The 14325-nt window shown below is 38.1% G+C and overlaps 1 protein-coding gene across 1 annotated transcript in view; it reads left to right on the top strand.

Moving 5' to 3' along the window:
• Nucleotides 1–3642: 3642 nt before the first annotated feature.
• The window catches only part of phactr3a (phosphatase and actin regulator 3a), a 41648-nt gene continuing 30965 nt past the window's right edge, over nucleotides 3643–14325 (top strand). Inside the window, exon 1 of the mRNA XM_079849534.1 lies at nucleotides 3643–3941. Within this exon, the coding sequence (XP_079705660.1) occupies nucleotides 3836–3941 (106 nt within the window). The 5' untranslated portion in view covers nucleotides 3643–3835. The remainder of the gene's footprint in view (nucleotides 3942–14325) is intronic.

The raw sequence follows: 14325 nt of genomic DNA on the forward strand, positions 1-14325 counted from the left end.
ATTTGACCAATCAGCGAAGGGTATGTTGAAATTTGACCAATGGGAGAGAGGAATCTAGAATGTGACAACCAGGAAAAGAGATTCTTCTGTTATGGTCAATTCCACTCAACAGTGCACAAGATTATAATTAATTGTAAATAAATATCAGTATTATTCTAAATATCAGTATTTATGGTATTAACTTTATTGCTATTCAGAAACCCACTATAAGCTCATTAATTACTACTGAACTGTTGAACTTTAATTAAGGGGGGTTCTGATGTTATGAATAATATAGCCTAGCTATTATTTGAAGAACGTTGCTAAGACTACATCAAGTGCATTAGTTAATTTCAATGTAACTACACGTCTCTGCCTGCGGTGTCGCTCTTGGATGCTCAAGATCCAGTCAGTGAATCTTTGATTCCCTTTGGTTTAAAATACTCGTTCAGTGGCCCTTACTGCACCAGTACCTTGTGACAATTGAGTGTCATATTGTGTTAATATAAATCATTTATTTGATGTTATGAATAATAATGTAGGTAGATATTAATAATAATTTAGCAAATGAGACCTTAATTCCTAGAAGAAGCTGCTCTTTGGATGCTGTTTCAAGAAAGATCCAGTGATTTGAATCCTTTCAATTCAAAAAGAATAATTCAGAGTAGAGCTTATTTCTGTAGAGTTAAGGGCTGCATCAAAAATGGCATACTTCAGTAGGCTAGGCGAAAAACAGTTGGCTATGTGACAAAAGAGGAATGCCCGAATTCACAGTTCTTATAAAAGAGCAGGCAGAAATTACCCAGATAACCTACTACTACTGCCGAGATTCTGAAGTGTGCATTCGATTGACTCTTTACTATCCCATGAATCCACAGGAAAGGATTTGTGAGTGGCAGTGAAGCTACGTAACTGATGCTGGGAGGTCACATGACAATGACAACATGGCGAATGTAGTACATCTGGATTACATTCATACTACACACACACATACTAGAACATACTTTTTTAGCGAAATAAGTACCTACTCCAGAGAGTATGTGATTTCGGACACGGGCAAGGCTCGTTCACACCAAGGTTGATAATAGGTGCAGGGATGACATATTTTTGTAGGCCAACCCGGAAGTTAGCATCACCCTGGTTCCCTCAACAAAAACCCAATAGGTTTTTTTCCATTGGCTTTGGACTACTGCAGAAAATAAGGTCTGTCTAATAAAAGCTTATACTTTCACACAGTTTTTTTTTTTTTTCATTGTGATAATCTTCACAAATGAACAATGAATGAACAAATGAACACAAATTAACTTTTATGAATTTTGAAGTGTGAATACAATCTTCAGAAGTCAAAAGCTAAACGTAGGCTATAAACGAATTACACCACGGTCGCATGGCTTCAACGTCGTCACCATCACTAATCTAATGTTTAAGTCTATGTTTAAAAACGTTTTCTCTGAAAGTTTGAGTTATAATAGTTTGCAAGAGCGAGATTAGAAACACAACGAGGCTGTGGAAGCAGGCTAGTGAGGAGATGAGTTAACCTTGTTCGGCTGATGTCCCATGACAGACTCTGTAGTCCCATTTAGCCACTTTTACAAGACCGCCTTTTACAAGACAAGTAAAACCTTAGACGTGCTAATTTAAGAGTAAGCGTGGAGAATTATATTTAAATGACTCACAAGAGGGTATTACTGATGGCATTAAGAGGGTATTACTGTACGCTTCCCTTAAATGAGCAAATGTCTAAGATCATTTAATTTGTTCATGAATAAGATTCAGTCCAGTTTCATTCAATAAGTTTACGAACAAAATCCAATCCAATCCAAATGTTTCTTAGCCTCAAAACACTCAGCGAAGGGGTTAAAGTGCGTTCACGCCACGTTGAAATTATCGTAATTTCGAGATTTCAACTTGTAAAAAGCGTTTACGTCCTCGTAGAGCTCGTACTTGTACCACATGACCGCTGCATATTCATTTAGGTGTTGATGGTGTCACATAGAAACTCATAATTCCCAGTCTGAGGACGTAAACAGCTCCGAATAAAACGTCATGTGTTGTCATATCGAGTGACGACATGGCGTGAATGCAGCATTATTAAAGGGTTAGTTCACCCAAAAATGAAAATTATGTCATTAATTACTCACTCTAACATCGTTCCAAACCCGTAAGACTTTCGTTTATCTTCTTGATGAAATCTGAGAGCTTTCAGCTACAGCTACGCTACGACAGACACTTTTACGCTTCAAAAAGTTTATAAAGAGATCGTAAAACTAATTCATTGAGCGGTTTAGTCCAAATTTCCTTAAGAGACAATATCGCTTTATATGATGGACATTTTGAATTTAGGCATTTGTTCTATAAACATTGATCAGCGAACATAAGCAGAAGCTCACCCGAACCTGCATGATGCATGAGAATGAATCTCATTGGTTCTTGCTGAAGCTCAAACGTGATGCGTAACACAGGAATGAAACTCATTGGTTCTTGCAGAAGCTCAAACGTGCTGCGTAACACGAGAATGAACCTCATTGGTTCTTGCAGAAGCTCAAACGTGCTGCGTAACACAGGAATGAAACTCATTGGTTCTTGCAGAAGCTCAAACGTGATACGTAACACGGGAATGAACATCATTGGTTCTAGAGGAAGCTCAAACGTGCTGCGTAACACGAGAATGAACCTCATTGGTTCTTGCTGAAGCTCAAACGTGCTGCGTAACACGAGAATGAACCTCATTGGTTCTTGCAGAAGCTCAAACGTGCTGCGTAACACGTGAATGAAACTCATTGGTTCTTGCAGAAGCTCAAACGTGCTGCGTAACACGAGAATGAACCTCATTGGTTTTTAAGCTCAAACATGCTTGAGCTTCTGCTTACCACAACTGATGTGCGAGTTGATGAATATTTATATGTGAATAAAAGCCTAAATTCAATCTGTTCAGCGTATAAGCTGTCTATGGAGGAAATCTTTCAGATTTCATCAAAAAGATCTTAATTTGGTACGGGTTTAGACGACATGAGGGTGAGTAATTAATGACAGAATTTTTGGGTGAACTATCCCTTTGATATCCCTTCACATGAATCACTACCATTTTCTTATACTATTGTGTGTTTTAAAGTCGTCATGAAATAGACTTTGCAATAGTCTTTTAGTGCATGTATACGAGTGATACTTTTCGAACAAGAAAAAATGTAGGTTGGGATTTTGATTTTGTCCTTTGGGAATTGATTTGATCGTGGTTTGCTGTGAGTGACAGGTTGTTGTCCTGCCCTCTTCATCAGAGAAGAGATGTCACTGCATGATAGGGGGTAAGTTAAAGACACATGCATTATAATAATAATAATAATAATGATGATGATGATGTGCACGGATAAATCATTTATAATAAATAATGCAATGTTCCTTTAAAAACAAAAACAAGAATTAGCCTATCAATTTTGATTTCAAGGGGACATTAAAAGAGTCGTTCCGTTCAAAAACACCGATTCGTTCCGACCGAAACACTAGGCTAAGGTCTACTGTTAATAAAAAGCCCAAATGAATGAATTCATTTATGAAAGCACTGTAAAAAACGTCATGCGCTAGCATCCTGTGATTCAGAACGGATGCTCGCTTGTCAGTGGGTCATTGTGGAGTGGATAAAGGTGGCATCTGCGCGCGCGCGCGTGCACACACACAAATACCCCAGCCCTTATGACAGACACACTCGGTCTCCCTCCCTCATGCACACACACACAGTGACTGTAAAGGGTTCCAATTCAGCATGCCTGCTGCTGGATGCTCTTAGACCGAGACACATTCGCCTCACCTTCGGGTTTGACTGCCCCAGAAAGGGATTTCAATATTTTATTTCTAGCTCCTCATGGCTTCATCGGACGGAATAGACAAATGTCTTCTGCACAGAGGCAGATCTCAAAGTGACCCGAACATCCTCAGCGAGTCTGGCATTGATCTCTCGCACAGCGCAGGTAAGATGATGCATTTATTGTCTGGAGATGCCATTAGAATAAGCGCTTTTCATTTCCACGCGCGATGGAGGTGAAAGTGGCTCCATAATCTGCGCTAATAGCCCCCACTTTCATTTGAATGTTGTTTGCTGCACGATTGAGATCAATCAAATTACGCCGCATGTGATGCTCTTGTCTGTATCCCGTTGAAATGCATCTGGGTACCATAGTAATATTTCCCCATGGACCCGTGTTATAGTTGCTATAACGAGACGTTGAGAGAAAGAGAGACAAAACAGCATAGCAGACAGTATAGAGATTATGGACCCAACTGTGGCTTATGCTACAATTCAAAATGAGCAGACAAAAAGATTTAGATCCTTTTTTTTTCATTGTGGGAGGATCCGCGTTGTCTTTTGTCTCGTGCACATCCTTCCGTGTGCAATCTCTGTTTGCATTTAATACAGGTTTGCTATGGAAGACCTGATGAAATGAGATGCATTTTTTTGCTGCTTTGGCAACATTGCCAACAGTGTCTGATACCTTGGTTCCGCACTGAGACTGCGCATTCATGCATTCAACAGAGCAGGTCAATGGTGTCTCCAGAAGAAACTGATGTAGTCCCAGCCGTGATGTTTCTGGATGCTGTACAAAAAGCACATCTCATAGGGTCTGTGATTTGGAGTATTTTAGTGTGGTCTGAAACAGCTTGTGTCTATTCATTGTCAGAATGGGTGAATGTCTGGGCCATATTACACCCTAAATTCAGAGGAAAGAAATACAAGACTGTACTATAATAGGAAACTAGAAATAGAAGCTAAGTAAAATTAAGCCTGAAGTTTTTGTGCATTGACATTATTTTTTATGACACTTAACCACATTTCTGCTCCCAATTCTCATTACTGTGATGTACAACATAATAATATAGTATTGAAAAATGTATGTATGCAACAGTAAGCAGTAATTGTTGTTTTGCTTTAATTCTGCTGAATATTTAATATATTATTTATTATATTTATCTCTATAGCAGGGACGATTCTAGGATTTCAATATTGGGAGTGCTCAGCCCCCAATGAGGGTGTGATTAAAAAATATTTCATATTTTTTTGTATATTAGGGTAGGCAGGAACAATACATTCAGTAAGTTCTACCTAAACCCCTGAATATTGATTTTATTTCTAATAATTTTAACTAACCAGATCATATGTAATTGTCTAGATTAGCAATGTTTAATCTGCCCTATTTTTTTTCTAATAAAACAATAATAACAGCACATGATTCTATCAATTTGCTACTTCTATAATTCAAATTGACATCAAAAACCACAATTTCTTGACTCTAAGGGTACGTTTACATGACAACGATGTACTAAAAAGTAAAACGGAAAGGTTTTTCCATTGCGTTTTTCGCATACAGACGACAACGTTGTCAAAACGACCCCCGTTCACAAGGATGTGCGAAAACTAGTAGAAACGCTGTATTATTTATGCCAGGCCAGCAGTTAGCGATGTCACTTTGTAAAGAAACACTACACGCCTGTAGACTGAACACGTAATACGCATGTGCATGATGTCACCGCTTTCACAACTTCGCTTTTTGTAGTTTGAGACAATACGAGTATCGTTTTCAAAAAATTCCACTTTGAAACCCGTTTTCAAAAGTTTGCGTTTTCAGGCCGCCTAAACGTAGTAAATGAACAGCCAAAATGCATGTTTTAATTGAAAACATTGTAAACAGCCCCTAAGGTTAATAAATGTGTCACAATCAACTGCCGGGTCATTATTTAGTAGAACGAAATAATTGCATGATGTTTCTCTGTTTCTGTCATTCACTCTGATAAGCAGTGAATGAGTGCGCTGACCGAGTGCTGTCTGTCACTGCACTGAAAAAAATATTTCCATGATTTGTTGTCATGTTGTTCAGATAACATAATATATGAGTTTCTGTTGAATAAACTAATCGCGTGTTTTGTATTAAAGGTATGGTAGGTAATTTCAGAGAGGCTAGCAATAGCATGCTAGCTTTAAAAGATCCCTCCCTTTCTTCAGAGCGTCTCCAAAGCCACACTTCCTTCAAAACACATGAACGAGTGCAGCAGAGTCTGCAAAGCGTCACGAGAGACGACGTTAAACTCCCTTATGTCTCAAAGCATAAGCTCGTTGCATTATAATAAAAAGTGTTTATGAAAAACATTGCCTAACCTTAGGGCTGTCGCGGTGAAGGAATTTCCCTTGCGGTAATTTTGAGTGGCTCAATAGCGTGATATGCATTATTATCGCCATTTATTTCGATTTATTTATATTTATTTGTTGCTATATAAATAAGTGCTACGATGTGGTCAGCATGCACAAAAAGGTTTTCAGTAACCAATGTAACCGAAACTAAACAGCGTCTCTGCGCATTGAAAGGCCGTCACTCAGCGCGCAGTTACATTGTTACGGCAACAGACTGTCTTTGAGTGAGTCATTAAACCGTTCATTCAACGAACACGTTCAAAAACGCTGATTCATTAAAAGATAGATGTAATGAAACAAGGTGTTAATTATTTTTCACTTTGAGCTCCACTTTTCAAGGCTCAGCTGACCAGCAATACATCGCATGGGTAACGCTGAAGCTGATGCTCCACTTAATAGAGACCAATGGCATTGATTCAATGCGTGACTCGCTGATTTTTTCCCCCGTGGCTTCCTCGCGCTGTGGAATGCGGAGGGATGCTGACGCCATTCATGTTAAATACCCTTAAACTTTAAAAGGGTGATACGACAAATATTTCGCTTTCCTTGGACACTGCAACCTTTTCACGAATATATATGACTTGACCTCAATGACAAGACGCAGGTAATCGCACGCGCTCAGTCGATCTCTCATTCACTGTCTGTTTAGGCTTAAGTGCAAATCCACAAAGCCTCTGTACAAATCACCATGATAAACAGTCTTGTTATCATTATTAACTTATTTAACATTCAATACACATGCACGAATTTCAAAACAACAAGGGTAGCCTATAGCCTTATGAAAAAAGAAAACGCGTGAATATCGCAGTTACTTGCAGTTCTCTGTGGTTGGTTTGTCAGTAGTGCGGTACTACAATATTGTGGTTATCGCGACAGGCCTACCTACCCTACCTTTAACTCAAATTGTTATGAACTAAAAATGTTAAGGCAACCAGATTAGGCTACTTGCTTTTTAAGTTTAACCAACCAAAACAATCTGTTACTTTAATTTCCTATTATCACTGTAAAGCTGCTTTGAAACAATCTATATAAAAGCGCTATATAAATGAAGGTGACTTGACTTGACTTTAATCATTTCTGTGTATGATGTTAATCTAATGCCACATCCACAATAACACGTTTTAATGCGTTTGAAGTCTCTCTGAGATTCCGATTCCAATGAATTTTAAAGGGGACTGAGGCCATTACGAATTTGTGTACAGATTATAGAGCTAATCACAAATTTATATACATTTTTACTGTAAAACTGTTGTGATAATCACCACTGAGAATACAAATTACAAAAGTATTAATGTAGTATGTGTATATATATATATATATATATATATATATATATATATATATATATATATATATATATATATATATATATATATAAAACGTCAGGCATTCATGATCCCAAGTGTCTTTTTGGACTGGAAATAATGTACAATGACCAATCAATCCTGTTCTGTCTTGGGAAAGATTAAGAGAAAATGGCAGTTGATCTTTTTCAATCTGAACTTAAAATCTATTGTGAGGAAGATAACTTCTTTGAATCCCCCACAGTGTCACCTTTAGGTTTATTGGATTATTCTGTATGGACCACTGTTTCATCATGGCTGTGCTACCAATCAATAAGACCAAGTGTCAAGTTATCCGTACTCTTTTTAGCGATGAAAAAATCTGATGTAACATTACATATGCAGGTACTTCCACTCTGCCAGTGTGGGAGCAGCGCATTTTTACAAGAGACTGTTCACTGTTGAGTGCAGGTATTTTTAGGCCTTTAAATACAGAGGAGATGCACTTCTAGATTAATATTGCTCAGATGCTCAGCAGTTATATAGACAAAGGGTTGCTTTGAGTGACACTTTAATGTTTATCTTAAAAATAATGCATTTAATGAATTATGTTTGCATTAAAATGTCTGTATTACAGGAGCACAGGGAAGACTGATGGTGCTAAGAAAGATATGCGAGCTGTAAGAGAGCGAGATTGAAATAGAGAGAGAGAGAGGGAGTAATCGAGTGAGTCTGGCATGCTTTACTAGTGCTTTTCTGGTACTCATCGAGTAGCTCCGGTGGTTGGTACTGTGGGTGATGCATCATTCTGTTCCTGAGCTAAACATTCATTTATTAAATGTCTGAACGATATGTGACCATTCTCTCGAGTGCACATCATGAAGACTGCTGCATCACGATTTAACAATGTGGATGTTCACGCCGCTCACAGATGCCTGTTAACACTTCGGTTTGTGATGATGCTGTTTTAGCACTTTCCTTCTTCATAAGAAAATCTGTCATTGCATTTCATCATTCCACACTCTTAAAAATAAAGGTTCTTTACTGCCATTGATGGGTTCCATGAAGAATCTTTAACATCCAATGAAACTTTCCATTTCACAAAAAGGCTCTGCAGGTTCACACCTAGGCGTGTTCGCTCCGCAGGAACCTTAAATGATTTCATTTATAGGGGGAATAAGGGTGTGTTCACACTTGGCAGGTTTGGTTGGATTAAAACAAATTCTGGTGCGGTTGCTTTGTTAATGCGGTTCATTTGAACAAGTGTGAATGCTGCCATTCGAATCCTGGTGCCCACCAAACAAGCAGACCAAGACCCCTTAAAAGATGGGTCTCTGTCCACTTCCCAAAAAACTCTGGTGCGGTTCGAATGATATATGAACACGGACCAAAGACATGTAAACGAACTAAAAACGGGACGTGATATCACAAGATGGGACCCTAAAAAGGACAGAATACTCAAGGATACCTGTTTTTTCTCTCTGTTTTTCACCTGTTTTTCCACTTCTCATCAAAATCACGATATGTCCCATCATAGTTCTGTACAGGCATCGGAACCGCGTCTCCTCCCAGCAGATCTTTCTTTGTGTAACGGAGGGATTCCTGCCTCTGTTTTGACTCCTTTACACGTTTTATAAGCTCTTCACTAGTTCTCAGCTGGTCAAAATACCATCATATATAGGCTACGCACATACAGCGAGCACATTTAGCCCAGCACATAGCATTGTTTTTGATATTCTGTAAGTTCTGTCTCAAAATATACGTAATAAAAGCCGACCAATCAGGTTTTGAACATATGCCTTTAGGTTCAGTATCTTAAATGACGTCGCTGTCAACCGGCTTACGTCACTTCAGGGTTTCTACTGGTGGTGCGAATGCAACCATGAAAATGGCCCTAGGGGAAAAGAACTGAGTTGAACTGAGTTCCTATAACTACCTAGTGCGAAAGCACCTACTTAAATTAAAGTATACTGTATATATATGTATATATATATTATGAATATATTACTAATTCAATAATTTACTTCTTTAGAAATATAATCCTGTAGTCAAAGCTGAATTTTCTGCATCATTACTCCAGTCACATGATTCTTCAGAAATCTTTCTACTAAGATGATTTTCTGCTAAAGAAACATTTCTTATTATCATCAGTATTGAAAACAGCTTGATAGATATTTTAAAAAGAACATTTACTTGAAATAGAAATAATCTTTAACATTAAAAATGTCTTTTCTGACACTTTTAATCAGTTTAATCCTTGCTGATTATTATATTATATCATATTAATTACATTATATATTTATTTATGAATTTATGTTGACGCGCATAATGATATACCATGACTTGTCTTAGAATTATGGATATCACTTATGGTTTGATTGTAACACCCTGATTTTACTTTTAAGGTCTGACCACTTTTGCATCAAAGGACTAATTTGTCTACTCAACTAGCTCAGCATGTAGTTCTCTTGCCCACAGCTCTCAGAGGTGTGTTAACCTTTTAAACTCTGCTCGATATGTCAAAGAATGCTTCAAGACAGCGCAGGGAGACACATATAATCATGACTGAGATCTGATTTGTCCCATAAGATTATCATCAAGTTCATTAAAAGAGTCTTAAATTTAGATACGATGCACCACATCACTTCACACCTATTTACACATTAAAAGTGTCTTCTCAGCTTGCGTGAACTTCTTGCCCTTGAAAATGGGATGAAAATGAACCATTTTGGTGAAAGCCTAATTGAGATAAAATGAACATTTTGGGGTGTGCAAGACAGAGCGTCAGAGAAATACTTTATTCAATACTTTATATATTACATATATTATCTATGTATGAGTCTTAAAGGTAGGGTAGGTAGGATTTTTATAAAAAACTTTTTTTCAAATTTGTTTAAACTGTCTTTATATACCAATACATAATTAAAATGTAAGTGCTCTTAAAAAGAGAGTATACAAATCGAGTGACTGTAGACCTTTTAATCTGCAATAAACACAGCTCATTATTTCCATTCGGGACGAAACAATTGATTGGTTTGGGCGACTGTCACTCACTCTCGCAACCATGGCTACCACCCTTGTTGCTAGATCTGCCCATATGCGCGCGCACCCGTTTGATTTGAGGAGTGCAAGAGAGGCACGGAACCTACAAAGAGTAAAATTATGGCAGAGAAAAAGCATTCAAAATTCAAAGCACCTGCATATTCAGTCAGCGAAGGCAAACAAGGCAAAAACTACTTCCTCGGACCCTGGTTGCCCGCACTCTTGAACGACCTCCTCTGCTTCGCCCTCGACCCCGGACCTGTCCTCGAACCGACGAAGCGGTACTTGTCTCCGGAGTGTAGTCCTCATTAGAGTCAACAATGTTTTCATCATGGAAACTCGCAAAACACCGTATATGTTATGAATCTTACACGAAATTCACCTTCATCACAGTGTAACTGATGGTAATGGGAAAACGTGTATCAATGCAACCTGTTTTTAACTTTGCCTTATAAATATAGCTCGTTACCGATAAATATAGCTTGTTACCGAATCAAACAAAGTATATTTTAAACTTTACCAGTATCGATATGCTAGCTTGATAGTGAGTACTGAAAGAAATCTTATTTGTTTATATTCATAGTGATAAAGTTAGGTATTTTATTACATGTGATTCTGACATGATGTCACTGCATGCACTGCGCTCCTTCCTCTCCACTCGTCTCAGGTAAATAAATGCGTCTTCCAGCTGAGCATGAGCGTTTGGCGTCGCGCGTTCATGTGTTTTGGGGGCGTGGCTTTGGAAGGAGCCCAGAAGGGAGGGGGTGGAGTGAATGGAAATAATTAGCTGTGTTTACAACAGTCGTGAGACACTCGATTTTTATACTCTCTTTTTCAGAGTACTTACATTTTATTTATGTATTGGTATATAAAGACAGTTTAAACAAATTTGGAATGTTTTTTTTTTTTTTAGAAAAATCCTACCTACCCTGCCTTTAATTTCTTAGATGATCTCCAGCACACAAACCAGTATGTACTGAATATTTCATTCCACCATCTTCTTAAGGACATCGTTTTAAAGTCAATATGAAACGGATGTTGTGATGATCTTTTCTTCCCTATTGGGACGTATATCTGAATGAAACGTCTTCTCGGACTTGATTTTGTCCATTGGGAATTGATTGAATGGTTGTGGTTTGCAATTGGTCGATATCATGCGAGTGACAGGTTGTCCCGCCCTCACGCCTAGAAACACGTCATCACAGAAGAGAAGAGAAAGGAAGCTATTTTGATTAAAGTCTAGGGCACGTGAAATAAAAAAAAAAAGATGGTCTGCATGGATCAATCATTCCATAAAAAATGATTTCATGGTGACTAATAGCTATACTCACTTTTATAATCTCAGTCTCTCGCTCTTACTGAGCTATGTAATCATATTTTAAAGTTCCTTGTACAGAACACATAACATTACATGAGGTTCGCACAAAGGCCGCTTTCTGAGGTGGGCTATGACTCATCATCAGCTTCTCTTGTGCAGGCTTCACCTGGGTGTGTTTATTGCCAAACACAGTGACTGTATGATGAAAAGGTCTGGCCCAGAAAGTCCTTGATATCTCTTTTCTTGCATCTTTCACTTCTTTGGGAGGATTTTCATAAAACGTTATTGTTTTAGACTGACTGTGATTGTGTTCTTAAGAAGATGGTGGAATTCTCCTGTGTTTGTTTCAGTGGCTTGAAAGGCAGTGTCAGTGTTTCACTAAAAAAGCTACTTTCATTTGTGCCGCTGTCGTCGCTGATATGAGCAGTTGTCTTTTAAGAGTAAGAACTTTTAAGAGTAGATGAAACGTAGAAGGAAAGCACAAGCTCAGACATTAGCCTAGCTGACAGATCTTGGTCATAACTGCTTGTATGTATTTTGATGTTTTCTTTTTTGTTGCTTATTCAGTATCCACCAAGAAAGTTGTGATATATTCTATCTTGACATGAAATGCACTAAATTCTTCATATAGGCAGCATCTTTAGATCACCACAGAAATAAATCTAATGGTTATTATACATTTTATGTTTGTTTTCTTTCCACCAGGATTTTGCAAGACCTTTTTTTCTCCTTCTCATTTTTGTGGCCTAAAATAACTGAATTTGTTGCATCTTTTCTCAAGAATTGCAGCGATTTTTGTAGCGTTTTTGTGGTGAAAACCAGCAGTAATCGTGATTCTTATATAATTGTTGTAAATATAAATCAATATAAATCAAAACTGCTACTGAATGAAATGTCTACCCAGCTTTGGAGGTGTTGATGGACTCGATCTACTCCATCTATGTTTTGATCATTGTTCTGAATCCGATCTGGATGTAGTCCTTGACAAAAAAGTGATTTTTTGCACTTTTGGACATGTTTGCACTTGTCCGCGGCATTCTAAAAACACAACGCTCACGTTCAAATAAATTGAACTTTTTAAAAACGCGCCTCGAGACTTTGCGTTTTTTCCCCCCAGTCCACTGTCTGCGTCTTGCGTTTTTCAAAGCAAAAACGTGTTCTGGGTGAATGGCCTTTACTCACATTCAAGTGTTGATAAAACAAGTAATAAAAACTCAGTGAGTGTTTTAGCGCAATTTTCTGACGTCATGGGATCACAACACTAAGAGATAGTAAATCTTTTTATGTTTTATTTTATTTTTATTTTTTTTAAATTTTTTTTGTGCGTTCCCGAGATTAGACCTTCCTTAACATAATGCCGAAAACCCGAAGTCTCTAGGTGGTCTGGTTGAGGAGGAGATAGAAGTGCAAGATTGGTGCGCACAGACAGAACAGAAATCATGAGTTAACAATCGCAATTTTGTCCGTAGGAAAATTGCGCTAAAAAGAAGGCATGAAGCTAGAATACAATTTTGTTGTTGTTGTTTAAAAGCAGAGGCTATGTTTTTTCGTTTGATTTGTTGCAGGCTCAGATACTCATACAACAGAATATTCTGGGGGCCATGATATTGTCTAAAAATTATCAAAAATGCTGGCGCTGACTGGCAACTTTTTTTTTTTTTTTTTAATGCTGGCGGGGAAAGAGTTAAATGCTGCCATTGCAAAATCCTGGATAAATTTGACAAAATTTGTTGTTTTTATCATGCAATACAATAGTCATTAAGTCATTGGTTGCCAGGTTGTTGCTAGGTGTTTTGAGTTGTGTCTTGCTGGCAACTAAAAAGCCCACATCTTTATGATATTTTGGTACCTTGATATGTGACTTGGGTGCCTCCAAGTCTCACACTTACTTCAATGTAAGTATGTGAAAAGAAATATCACACTCTCCACAATAAACCACATAATGAGGTGTCAGTAGCTCAAAGGTGTGAGACAGTTATGTGCTGAAGTTCAATACTTAGGTTAAAGGTGTTTTCAAATCCCTAACCCTAAATATGACAACAGTAATAGTGGTTCTTGCCTTCGCAAAGATGCTAACAAGTAACAACAACATTGCTGCTGTAATTGCAGTGGCTTCTGCCTTTAAAAATCCTTAGGTGTCATTCCAGCTTGAGATTGTCTTTCCTCAATGCAGACTAAGGTATATGCACAGCATAGTGTACAAGAGGAGACAAGACCTGACCTTGTCAAGCGCAGTTCAGCGGCTTCCAGCTCTCCTCATGCGTGAAAACCGAACACAACAACAAGCTCAGCGACCTCCCCAGGGATACAACACAGAGCCGATAAGGCGTATGACAGTCTGTCTGTCTTTTTAGTTGTGTATATATCTGAAGCAAAAAGTTGAATATTTTTGAGGTTGTGTGTGTGACAGTGACAGTGAAAGCGAGGAAAGCAGAACTGTTTGATTTCGTACAAAACAGACGTCTCAGTCATACGGTTTGATTACTGCAGCACTCAGAAATGAGCTTCACTGATTCCCTCTCATGGGT

Source organism: Squalius cephalus (genome assembly GCF_949319135.1).
Source record: "Squalius cephalus genome assembly, chromosome: 18".
NCBI classification, from domain to species: Eukaryota; Metazoa; Chordata; class Actinopteri; order Cypriniformes; family Leuciscidae; genus Squalius; species Squalius cephalus.